The sequence below is a fragment of the Naegleria gruberi genome, assembly GCF_000004985.1.
Source record: "Naegleria gruberi genomic scaffold NAEGRscaffold_1, whole genome shotgun sequence".
In the NCBI taxonomy this organism is placed as follows: Eukaryota; Heterolobosea; class Eutetramitea; order Acrasida; family Naegleriidae; genus Naegleria; species Naegleria gruberi.
Window position 1 is genome coordinate 258,966 of NW_003163326.1, and position 11,276 is coordinate 270,241.

At 33.5% G+C, this 11,276-nt stretch overlaps 4 protein-coding genes across 4 annotated transcripts in view; 3 read left to right on the plus strand and 1 right to left on the minus strand.

Annotated features, from left to right (window-relative positions):
- The window catches only part of NAEGRDRAFT_44976 (uncharacterized protein), a gene marked incomplete at both ends in the record, with an annotated part of 10,997 nt that extends 3,381 nt beyond the window's left edge, over positions 1-7,616 (minus strand). The window contains 2 exons of the mRNA XM_002683358.1: positions 36-5,124; positions 5,859-7,616. Of these exons, the coding sequence (XP_002683404.1) occupies positions 36-5,124; positions 5,859-7,616 (6,847 nt within the window). The remainder of the gene's footprint in view (positions 1-35; positions 5,125-5,858) is intronic.
- Positions 7,617-8,244: 628 nt separating this feature from the next.
- Positions 8,245-9,528, plus strand: NAEGRDRAFT_61180 (uncharacterized protein; the record flags this gene model as incomplete). The annotated part of the gene is made up of 1 exon (XM_002683008.1): positions 8,245-9,528. The coding sequence occupies one exon, from the start codon at positions 8,245-8,247 to the stop codon at positions 9,526-9,528; it is 1,284 nt and encodes a 427-aa protein (XP_002683054.1).
- Positions 9,529-9,575: 47 nt separating this feature from the next.
- On the plus strand, positions 9,576-10,264 carry NAEGRDRAFT_29266 (uncharacterized protein; the record flags this gene model as incomplete). Its single annotated transcript, XM_002683009.1, has 3 exons — positions 9,576-9,940; positions 9,988-10,115; positions 10,167-10,264. 3 exons carry the CDS (start codon positions 9,576-9,578, stop codon positions 10,262-10,264), a joined length of 591 nt encoding a protein of 196 aa, XP_002683055.1.
- A 74-nt stretch (positions 10,265-10,338) lies between these two features.
- NAEGRDRAFT_29347 (uncharacterized protein) overlaps positions 10,339-11,276 on the plus strand; it is a gene marked incomplete at both ends in the record, with an annotated part of 2,278 nt that continues 1,340 nt past the window's right edge. Inside the window, one exon of the mRNA XM_002683010.1 lies at positions 10,339-11,244. Coding sequence (XP_002683056.1) covers positions 10,339-11,244 — 906 coding nt within the window. The remainder of the gene's footprint in view (positions 11,245-11,276) is intronic.

The window sequence follows — 11,276 nt, forward strand, 5'->3', positions numbered from 1 at the left end:
GTAAATTCTCAAGGTACTATTAAGAGATTGATCACCTTCCATAGCAAACCATTGGCTTCTGTTCTGGTAGTCAATTTGAAATCTTCCAGTTATATGTCCACTATTAATCATTTGAACACTCATTCTGTAAACATCACCAACCATCAAAGACCCAAAATTACAGGAATTTGGAAACACTTGAATATTACTCAGACCTGGTTGAGGAGAGGGTGATGATATGGTTTCTCTTGTAATTGAAGATTTTTGCATATCACTCCTAGATGGAAGTTTCTTTTCCATGGTTTTTTGAGGTTGGTTTGGTGTTTTCATGGAGGATGTTTTCACCTTGATTTTGGAAGGATCATGCAGAGATTTGTATTCATCATTTGGAACGGCTTCAGCAGTTTTGATGAATGATTTCTTGAACCAAACCGATTTGCTAACATTTTCCACAGAATAAAAACTTGGATCTTGAGAGTTTCCTTTTCTAGTCGATTCGGTTTTGGTATCGTAATTGTCTCCTTCGTTGTGGACTGGTAAATAATTGGGTTCTATATTTTCGTTCTCTGAATACTCTTCATTAGTTTCTACACTTGCCTCTTCATTGGATTGTTCTGGAAGGCTTTCATTCTTTTCCTTTTTTTCCTTCTTTGGAATTCCTAACACCAACGTTTTCCAAACTTCTAAAGCTTCAGGTTCGTGCCAGTATTTAGGAGTATTGCTATTTTTCTTTTCCTGCTTGTACTCATTAATGTTTAGCCCTCTATCTTTTTCTATTTCATCTTTTTTAACCACTTGAATGACTGTAAAATCCTCAGGATTCTGTTCCTCCTCTATTGGTGCTTCCTTTTCAAAGATGTTATTTTCGGAGAATATAGTTGTTAATTCATTCTTGATTTCTTCTTCCTTTTGCTTTTGGTCTTCACTCCTGATATCACCCTCTTCAGAATTTTCTTTTGAATATCCTTCTTTTCTTACTCTCCATTCTTTCCATCGATTGAATTTATCCCTTAATTTAGATCTATCATCTATTGACAGAGGTCTATACTTGTTGAAATGCCTGTGATAGTATAGAGAAGGATCAGCCGTTTTCAGTCTGCCAAGAGGAATGACAGCTTTTGGTAGGGAGTAATAATTTTCGGGGCTTTCCAAATATTTAGTTCCTTGATCGTATTTAGTATAGATATGAACAGAAGAAACACTTCTAAACTCTCCAACCATATCTTCAGAAATATTAATCTTCTCAGGATTCGATCTTGATGCATCAGTAAATGGCGCAATAAAGCTTTCTGGAAGATACTCAAAAGCATATGAACCTTTCATGGATAACTCAAAAAGTCGAGGTTGAATTAAGAATTTGTGACTGTTGTCCTTTGGAATTTCTCCAATAACAGAAACAGGAGGTAATCCAATTTTGTTCTTTTTGAAATAATTGATAAGAGACTGAGAAAGTGCATATGTTTCCATGTCTTCTTGAGTACCATCTGTTTCCTCAGCCGTGATACCATTTGACTCATCTTGTTCTGGTGGTATTGAGGAGCTCTTAGGTCTTTTACTTCTGGAGACTTTTGGTGTACATGCTCTGCTTGCTTTTCTTTCTTCAATAAGCATTCTTTCGTTGTGAATATCCTTTTGATTTTTTTCACTTTCTTGATAGAATTTGATCATTGATCTACCTGTTCCTGTGACTACAAATTCATGGCCAACAATATCAATCATTTTCATTCCTCCATTCAAATAATCGAAAGAGTACATTCCAAAATAATACTTGGAGGACTTTTTTTGGAATCTTTCTTTGTTGATTGAGGTAAAGGATAAACTGGATGGCTCTAAATCAACAAAATTTTTTTCTAAATCAATAGTAATCATATGACCTAGTTTGGAAAGGGTAAATTGCTTTCTGTCTCTGTAGGTAAATAAAGATTGGTCTGGAAGTTCATACAAAATCTTATCTTTGAGAATTTTAACACTTGCAAAACCGCTTCTTTCGATAAGGGTATAAAAATCATTAACATGAATAAACTCATCTTCATCTTCTTCGTCATCAACAAAAACTTGACCATGAACAACTGGACATCTCCAAATACGGAAGCCATCAGAATATTGAACCAGTTGAGAACTGTCACTGAAAATCACTTTCATAACTAAATCTTCTCTTACATGGACTTCTGCATCCTTCCATGCATCAACATTTTTAACATATTTAACAGTGTCTAAATTCAAAATAGTTCCATCTAATAGCTCTACACACCTTGCACCTGTCGGGGCAGTCTTTAAGCATGAACCGTCAGAATTAAAGTGATGAATTTCGCTGCTTGGAAATAATGTTTGCGAAATATCCCCTTCAAATCTCCTTATTATTGCTCCGTCTTTTGTTACAGTTAGAGAAAGCTCTCTTACAAGCTTCTTTTCAACTGTATCAGTAGTAGAGTTCCATATTTCAATTAATTCTTCTACAGGATGTAAACTAATAGTCATCTTGTCAGTAGAATTTCTATCTAATCCTTTAAACCCAGTACCAAAAACCTTCTTCTTAGATTTTAATTGTGAGGGATAGAATTGATGGATAGATCCATCTTGCATTAAGCGTATTTGAAGGCCGTTATTGCAACTGAAGTCAACCTCTGTCGATTTAGCATCAACTTGGTCTTGTAAAAATGCTATTAGACTAGAATCATCCTCAAAAGAACAGGAAAAATATGACTTTCTTTTCAACATATTATGAGGATTATCCAAACTGTTAATGGTATTTTTAAATCCAAAAACAAGCCCATCCTTTTCAACAGTACAAGAAATGCTCTTGTCTGTACAATATTCCGACTTTAGATAAATGATTGAACCATCACTTGGGTAAAGGTTGACTGTATCAATATAAATGTCTGCACCTTTGCCTTCAAATATATATCTTTCATTTTTAGGATCGAGAATGATATCATGAGGCACTTTTGGTAGATGTGGAAGGGGAAGTGCAAGAATATTTTGAATGGTTGAAGAGGTTTCCTGAGTATCTTTGTGATGATCTTCGTCTTCTGCTCCAAATTGAGACAATTTCTGTATCCTTTTGTGACATTCATTATATTCCTTATCAAATTGAATTTTAAATTGATCTGAAAAATAGGTTTGATAGTTAGAAAACCACTCCAAAAAATACTCATTAAGGGAGAACCTTTTAAGCATGGAAATACGTTCGTATCTACAAGGCGGTACCTCATTGTAAAAAGCTAAAAGGACCGAATTATTCAACTCGTTATATTTTGAAATCAGGCTTGGCTTTTCAAATAATCCAATATATGAAATAACCTCAATCATTGTTTCAACATTAAAATGTTCTTCTACATTACGATCACCCAAGTCTAAATCAACTCCTTTCTCTCTTAGCATTTCCTCAAACTCCATCATTACTAATTCTTTGTCTACTTCTTCTCTAGAATATTTGTAAGGTCCATGAATATCCTCGTCCTTTCCAGAAAGGAAGTGATAAATTTCTGTTTTTATACTCACTCTCTCTTCTTCTGTTTCTATTGTAGCGGTTTGATTACTTAGCTCAGGAAATAAGTGAAGCATTCTAGTAACTTTTCTTTCAATGTCAATATTTGTTGTATCGTGATGTATTGGAATTGTGCAAAGAGCATGTTCTGATATTTTGGAGCCAAATGGTATTAATGACAAACCTCCCACCTTCTCCAAAGTATTTATGGCAGGTCTTTGCCTCTCTTTCAAATCAGATACTTCTAAAAAGTTTATGCTTGGGTTGAAAGCAGTGTGTAAAAGGTTAGTTAAGCTTTCTGTATAATCTTTGGTTAGTTTTTTATCATCTCCATTGGATGAGAGCTCATATTTATCTTCAACTGTTTTGACCAGTTGTTCTATTAGACAATGAAGGATTACAGCTTCAGAACAGCAACTGTCTGGTATATTTTCGAGTAACTTGTTGTAATAACTCAAATCCAATATTGTATTTTCATCCGAAACATAAACTTGTTCAAGTTTTCCAATAGCTTTTTCGTAATCGTCATAACGATTCATAATTACTTGAGCATATTTTTCTAATGTGGAGAAAAATCTACCAACTTCTCTCTCTAAACTATCACCTGGATCAAATTTTGAGTTATCGTCATCATATGTATACTCAACGAAAGAATGATTGATTTGTAAAATATTTCGAATAAATCCTGAAATATTTTCATCTCTCAATTTACAAGAATGTTCAATAATTTGGCAAAGTCTGGTATCTGGTTTAAAAGTAGATGTTGGTGTTGCTTGTGTTGATCCCTTCTTTTGAGAACCAGTTTTAGTAGCACTCTTGGGACGTTTTGCGTCAGTGCTTTTTGGACGTTTTTTCTTGTCACCAAGTCTTTGTGAAAGATCTTCGTCCATTATTGGGGGAGGACCTCTTTTCTTTTCTTTTCCCAACTTAACAACACAATCAAAGTTTACCCCACAATCCATTAATAAATTAATATCTTCTTTTGTTGCTGGAAAATCTTTGAACAAAAAGTAGAGAATGGGCTCATTCTTAACAATAAAACCTTCTTCTCTTGGGGTGATTGCTGCATTTTCGATAATTTGATTGGAAATTTCTTGTTCATTATTAATTATTGCTTGTTCGGAAGGTTTTTTGTTTTTGTCAAATTTTTCTTTTTCCTTTCTTTTTTCCTCCTCTTTCTTTTGTAAATCTACTTGCTTTTTCTTTTCATCTTCAGATTTCTTTTTTAAATAATCATCTATCTGGAAAGAAATAAACCTTTTGTAAATGAGCCCAATTAGCCTCTTTCTATCATTTTTTAGCTCTGAAAGTCTATTTTGTTTTGCTTGCTCCTCTGCTTCCGGATTTTTTGATGTTTTTGAGTTGCCCATCAATTTTGTTTCTTCAGCCAAATTCTTTTCATATTCTGCATATTCTTCAAATTTTTGTATTTTGGCTCCTTGTATTACTTCATTATATATTAATACTCGGAATTTGCTGGTGTCGATGGATGAATGAATTGTGGTGAAATTTCCAAATATTGTTTCTAAAAGAGATTCCCTCTCCTCTGCCTCTAATTGTTGGATAGCATCAGGAGATAAACTTTCATTCAGTGGAGTTACTGGAGTAGATGATGGAACTTTAAGTGTTTCCGAAGGTGTATTTTGATTTGTTGGTTCCTGAGAAACAAGAGGATAATCGGTATCCAAAAAATAAGAAAAGTAACGAAAATCCCTCTCGTAAGGTTTTTGGATATGTCTCATTATGATCAATTTTTTTTAAATTTATTGTACGTTTTAATGGCGGGAAATGTTTTTTCAAAATTACAATTTTGTTCTACGGAAATAACTTAGTAATTCATTTCCATCATGTATTTTCTGTCAGCCTCTCTGAATAAACTTCCTTCATTTGGGTAGGGATCTTTGGGAGGGGAATTATTTGTGAGTGTAGTTCTATTTTGTTTTGTTTTTTCTTCTGTTTTTCCTGTCCTATATTTCCACCTTTTGATTCTTTCTCTTTCCTTTTCCATTTTAATTATTTGGTTTTTGAACCCCCAAATTCCCATATCATGAGTTTTCGCAAATATTTCAGCTTCTTTCAGCACCCTCATTTGTTGAGAAATGAATGGTTTGGAAATACTGGTCAAGTTATGCTCTTCAACTCTTGAATCTGACGAATCAAAGTGAAGTGCAGCTAACCCTTGTTCAACAACCCACTTATTAATCCATATTCTTTCAGGAAGGTCAATACTTAATATATCTTTTTTTATCATTTGGGTTGATTTAAGACAATCATCTCCTTCAGAGACCAGCCAAACGTCACACGGAAGAGAGCTGTCCAAACTATTAATTTCCTTTCCAGTATTGTTTGATTTTGTAATAGCTATAGTGGTTGTTGGTATAAAAACTATTACCTGTTTCCCAATTAATTTGGTAGTAAGAGGGCCATAAGCGGTGGATGCTTTATTCTCACCATCAACAATAAAGGAAATTTTGTCAAGATACAAATATATCATAATTGAAGCAGTATGCTCCGTTTCTTCATTGTGCTTACTCGCCCTTGAACGAGGTGAGTTCATCATTCTTGGAGAAAGAATAGGATCAGTAATTGGTTTTTTTTGGTATGATACAATAATATTCATTATTAAGCTAATAGGATCTATGAATACTACTTTCCCAGGAAGTGTTTTTCCTGAAAGATGGTCCATGAAAAATGTTCTTGGAGTTCTTGGAGAAATTAAATTGTGAGCAACATTATTAGAAACCTGGGAAGAGTTAATCATTGAGGAGTTTAAGGAGTTTAAGGATGGAACAACCTTAGCTAGTTTCTCTTTTGTTGTGCTGGAATTATCATTTCCTGTTGATTGAAAGGCTGACATGATAGCTTCCTCATATGCCATTAAATGGCCCATTTTGTTTGAAAGAGATTCTGAAAGATCTCTCAATGTTGTGTTTCTCTTTTGAGAAAGAAGACCTTGCTCAGTCAATCGTAAAGCGTGGAAACTTTCCAACCTTTCGTTCCATCTTGTGAAAATTTTCTCTTTTTCCTCCTCTTCATCTTTATGGAATTTGCTTGAAGCTCCATCTCTATATGTTTCAAGAAAATTTTCTTCATTACCATCCTCAAGTTCCTTCATTAAATCTTGCATTGTTGGTGACCTTAACGATTCATCATCTATTCCTTTCCTTTTTTTAAGTTTGTTCAAAGCTGTCATCATTTTTTTTCTCAGTTCTACCCACTCCTTGCTTTTAGTATCAGAAACCTTGTTAGGAGAGAAACTGAAATTTGTTTTAGATGATGTACCCAACTCAAAATCAATTAATCTCTCCATCCACGCTTCTCCAAGAAGTAGTTTGTATTCATCATTAGTTAAAACAACAAGTCTATTGAAGGGTATTGACTCTTTTACATTGAAATAATGCAAAAAAACACCATCTTTAAATAAAACACTTATTACTGCTTCCTTTTCTTTACACTCTATCACCAAACCTACTTTAAGATTATTGGGTTTCACACTATCTAGAGAAACTTTTCCACAAGTGGGAGTAGTAAACAAGTTTCGTTGACTTAAACTAGGAAGGCTTGGTGGAGCTTTGCTTAATGTGTTTGCTTTAGCTCTAGAAAAAGCTACTGTCTTTTTTTCCTTTCCATTTGCATATATATCTGCTCTTCTCTGAAGAGATGAGTGAAGATACTCATCATATTCTCTTTGTTTTACATAATTTTCCATGCTTTTGTATTTTGGTCTTTTTGCTTGATGATCTGAACTGGATAAATCCAATTCATCATCAAATTCTGTTAGAAATGGCCCCTTAGAGGTGATTTCCTTCTCTCTATGAAACAATAACTTGTTTGAATTTTTGTATATTGGTGACAGGGACAGATTTTCTGAATAGTCACCGCTTTGTGCTAGTGATCTGTTCAGATAAGGTGCATTGTATTTTCGGAATGAATTACTTCTTTCTGTTAATGGTTTTTCATCAAAACCGTTATTACTGTCACTAGATGAAGGTCTTAAACTTTTTTCTAATTTCTTTGAATCCACAGCTTGTTGTATTTGTGAACTAATGTTTTTTTTTCTTAAATAAGTTGGGAGTGCATTTGGTTCAAAAGCCTCCAACAACACCATTACAAATTGTCCTTCCCTTGGTTTTGAACAGCCTAAATTCATTTCTCCTCAATCCGTTAAGTCTCATAAGTCATGTATTTTTTTTTAGTTGAATACGTTTTGGCGGTTTATTGCGGGGGGGGAGATCTCCAGTCTATGGTCCACTCTATTCCTTATTAACATATTAGTTCTCTACAGTTTTCTAACCACCTAAATATGAACCCTATTATTATTAGATTTATTAAAAAAAAATGTCACAACCTAATTACATGGTCAACCCACACATGTGATGGAATTGGTAGAATCAAATACTGATATACTAATTGTCTGCACTAAACCAATAAACAAACTTTCTCTTACTATAATGTCATTCTTATCAACGAAATTAAAATAAGTTTCCGAAGCTGAAAAGAATTGTTTAAAAGTAAACATGTGGTTAAACATATTGTTCATGTGATGTATCAAGAAAACTATCAACAAATTAAATGAAATTATGTTTGTGAGCGGAGTAGTCAAACAACAACAATCCAATTTTTTAAATTATTTTTTTAATTACAAAAGCGTCACTGTAGAGACTAAAAATGGTGTTCCCGCCACAGGCAGACCTCCAGTGGTTTGTCAGCACTAGATCTCCCCCCCCGTTTATTGATTACTCAGTTACATATCTTCAATCACAAACAATCACAAAAAAATGAGCAATGATGAAATAAACATTGAGGTGGAAGGATTTGATGGCAGTGTTGGTGGATCTTCAGAACAAATTGAAAAAAGAAAAGAAATAATTGATGAAAGTGATGAGGATGAAGTTGATGATCCATTAAAACCTGAAATGAACGAAGATTCCCTTATAACCCTAGAAAATATTTATGAGGACAGGATGGTTTTTGATCCTTATGATAACATCCATGAAAACGGAAAGCTTAATTTTGCAACCAAAAACAACAAGAATTACCTTAAAATTTTCTCAATAACATGGAATATGATGGGTCTATCTTCTCCAAATGAGGAATATTTACTTTCATTCATTCCAACAAATAATTATCATATCTATTGTTTTGCAACTCAAGAGTGTGAGAGATCTATTGGAACTTCCGTAATCATTGAATCAAAAGCAAAATGGGAAAAGACACTTAACTCAATTATGGGAGATTCATATATTCAACTTGAAAGTTGTACATTAGTAGCAATACACTTGATAATATTTGTACGAAAGGAACTATTAACACAAATAAGCAATGTAAGAACTTGTAGTGTTCCTACTGGTTTATATAACCAAATTGGAAACAAGGGTGGGGTTTCGATTTCTTTCAAATTAGGAAAGCGAAAATTTGTTTTTATTAATAATCATCTCCCAGCTCACCAAGAAAATGTAAAAGAAAGAAATGAAAGTGTAAAGAGAATTATTGATTCTATCGACTATGAAGGGAAAATTCAGCAACAACCCTCAAAAACAAAAGTGAATCCAGCGGTTTCACAATCCAATTTTACTCTATTTAAACGAGCAGATAGACCAGACATTCTCAAAAAGAACAACTTTGTGTTTTATATGGGTGATTTAAATTATAGAATTAATGGAAATAGAAAAGTTGTAGATAAGGTCTTGAAAATGAATGATCTTAAAGTTCTTCAGCTAAATGATCAATTAATTCTTGAACGAAAAAAAGGAACAGTTGACCTAAAGCATTTTTCTGAAGGAGAAATAATCTTCCCACCAACTTACAAATTTGAGAAAAATTCAAACCAATACGACCTCAGTAAGAAGCAGAGAATACCTGCTTGGACTGATAGAATTCTCTTTAAACCTTCTAAAAAGGGTAAAATCCACCTTGTTGACTATAATTTTTTCCCACAAGTCAAATATTCTGATCACAGGCCGGTCTATGCTTTATTTCTGGTTGATTGTCCAGGTGTAATCCTTGAAACCACAAGCCAAGAACCAAATGCTTCAACTTCTCAAGTTTGTTTGGTGCAATAATCTTTCTAAAAGAAAATACAGTTTAAAAATTGCATCAATTAAAAAATATGTTTGTTACTGTAGTGATAAAAGATACACTAATCATTAAACCAGAACGATTCAAAAAGGATATTGTTACAGCAGTGGAAGATGAAATTCATATGAAATATTCTAACAAAATTCTTCCCGATGTAGGATTGTGTGTGTCGATATATGATTTTATTTCAATAGGAGATCCTCATATTTATCCAAATCAACAAGGAAATTATTTTGTGGAAGCAAGTTTTAGGTTGATAGTGTTTAAACCATTTGTTGGAGAAATTATTACAGGAAGAATAATGGGATCGGATCCTGAACAAGGCCTAAAAGTAGCTATTGGATTTTTCAACGACATTTACATCCCACCCTATTTATTAGCCCAACCATGTAAATAGTATGTTTATTATTTTCAGCAAATTTATTAATAATAATTAAATTAAGTGATGAAGAGACAAGCCAGTGGCAGTGGATTTATGAAGACAATGCTCTTCCGTACGCCCATCCACAAGAAATACGATTCCGAGTAAACTCTCTAACATTCAACACCACCATAGATTCTAATCCTCCTCGTCACACAGAGGAGAGAAACAAACCACCAACCGAAGACAACCAAACACAAGATGAGGAAAAAGCACCAATGATCATCACAGGAAGAGCCAATGAGCCTGGTCTTGGATTGACATCATGGTGGACACAGTCTGGAGATGAAGAACAATAATTCACCAACTTCAAAGGCCTATTATTAGAAAATTATCATCATTATTTTAATAAAATTATAACAAAAAAAATAACATGTTGAATAACCATCTTCACGATCAAACCACTGGAACATCATCAAATCGTCTTCAATCGGAAGATAAAAAAAGGAAAAAGAAAGAAAAAGAAGCAAAAAAGAAGAAGCAAAAATATGAGGAAATTTTAAACGATCTAGATAATGAAGTAGCAAAAAAAGCCCAGGAAAAGCTTGTGAGTGATATTTTCAGTCAAAAGAAGGACGTTCAATTTGACCATTCAAATTTGGAATTAAAACCTGACCATAAACTCCGTCCAGTTTGGGTTTGTTCAGGTACTGATGGCAAATTTCATATTTTCATGGAGACCTTTTCACCAATTTATCAACAGGCTTATGATTTTCTTGTTGCTGTTGCTGAACCTGTTTCACGTCCTGAAAATCTACACGAATATGTATTAACTGAATATTCTCTCTATGCAGCTGTCAGTATTGGTATGAACACCGAACAAATTATTCAAGTTTTGGAGAAGCTAAGTAAGGTTAAATTATCCGAAGCTCTCATCAATTTTATTAGAGATGTAACAAGAAAATATGGTAATGTAAAATTAGTTCTGCAGAAAAATAGATTTTTCGTAGAGTCACCCCATTTGACTATCATGGAAAAGTTATATGAAGATAAAATCATTAGTGCAGCTGCTATTGTTCCTGATCCAAATGAGTTTCCAAATGTTGATAGATCCAAAAGATTTATTATTAGAACACGATCAAAACAAAATGAATTGGAAAAGTTTCAAAAGCAAGCTCTTGCTAATACATCAACTGTAAATAAGGGATCTAAAATTCAAACTGAAATGATAAGAGCTGTAAATCAAATTGGAGATGATGAAGATGATGATGCTGATGATGATTTTGATATTTCTTCAGCAGTTGAAACGTTTTATTTATTCGAAATTAATCCAACAGAGGTTGAACATGTGAAAAAGCAATGCATTCAGAT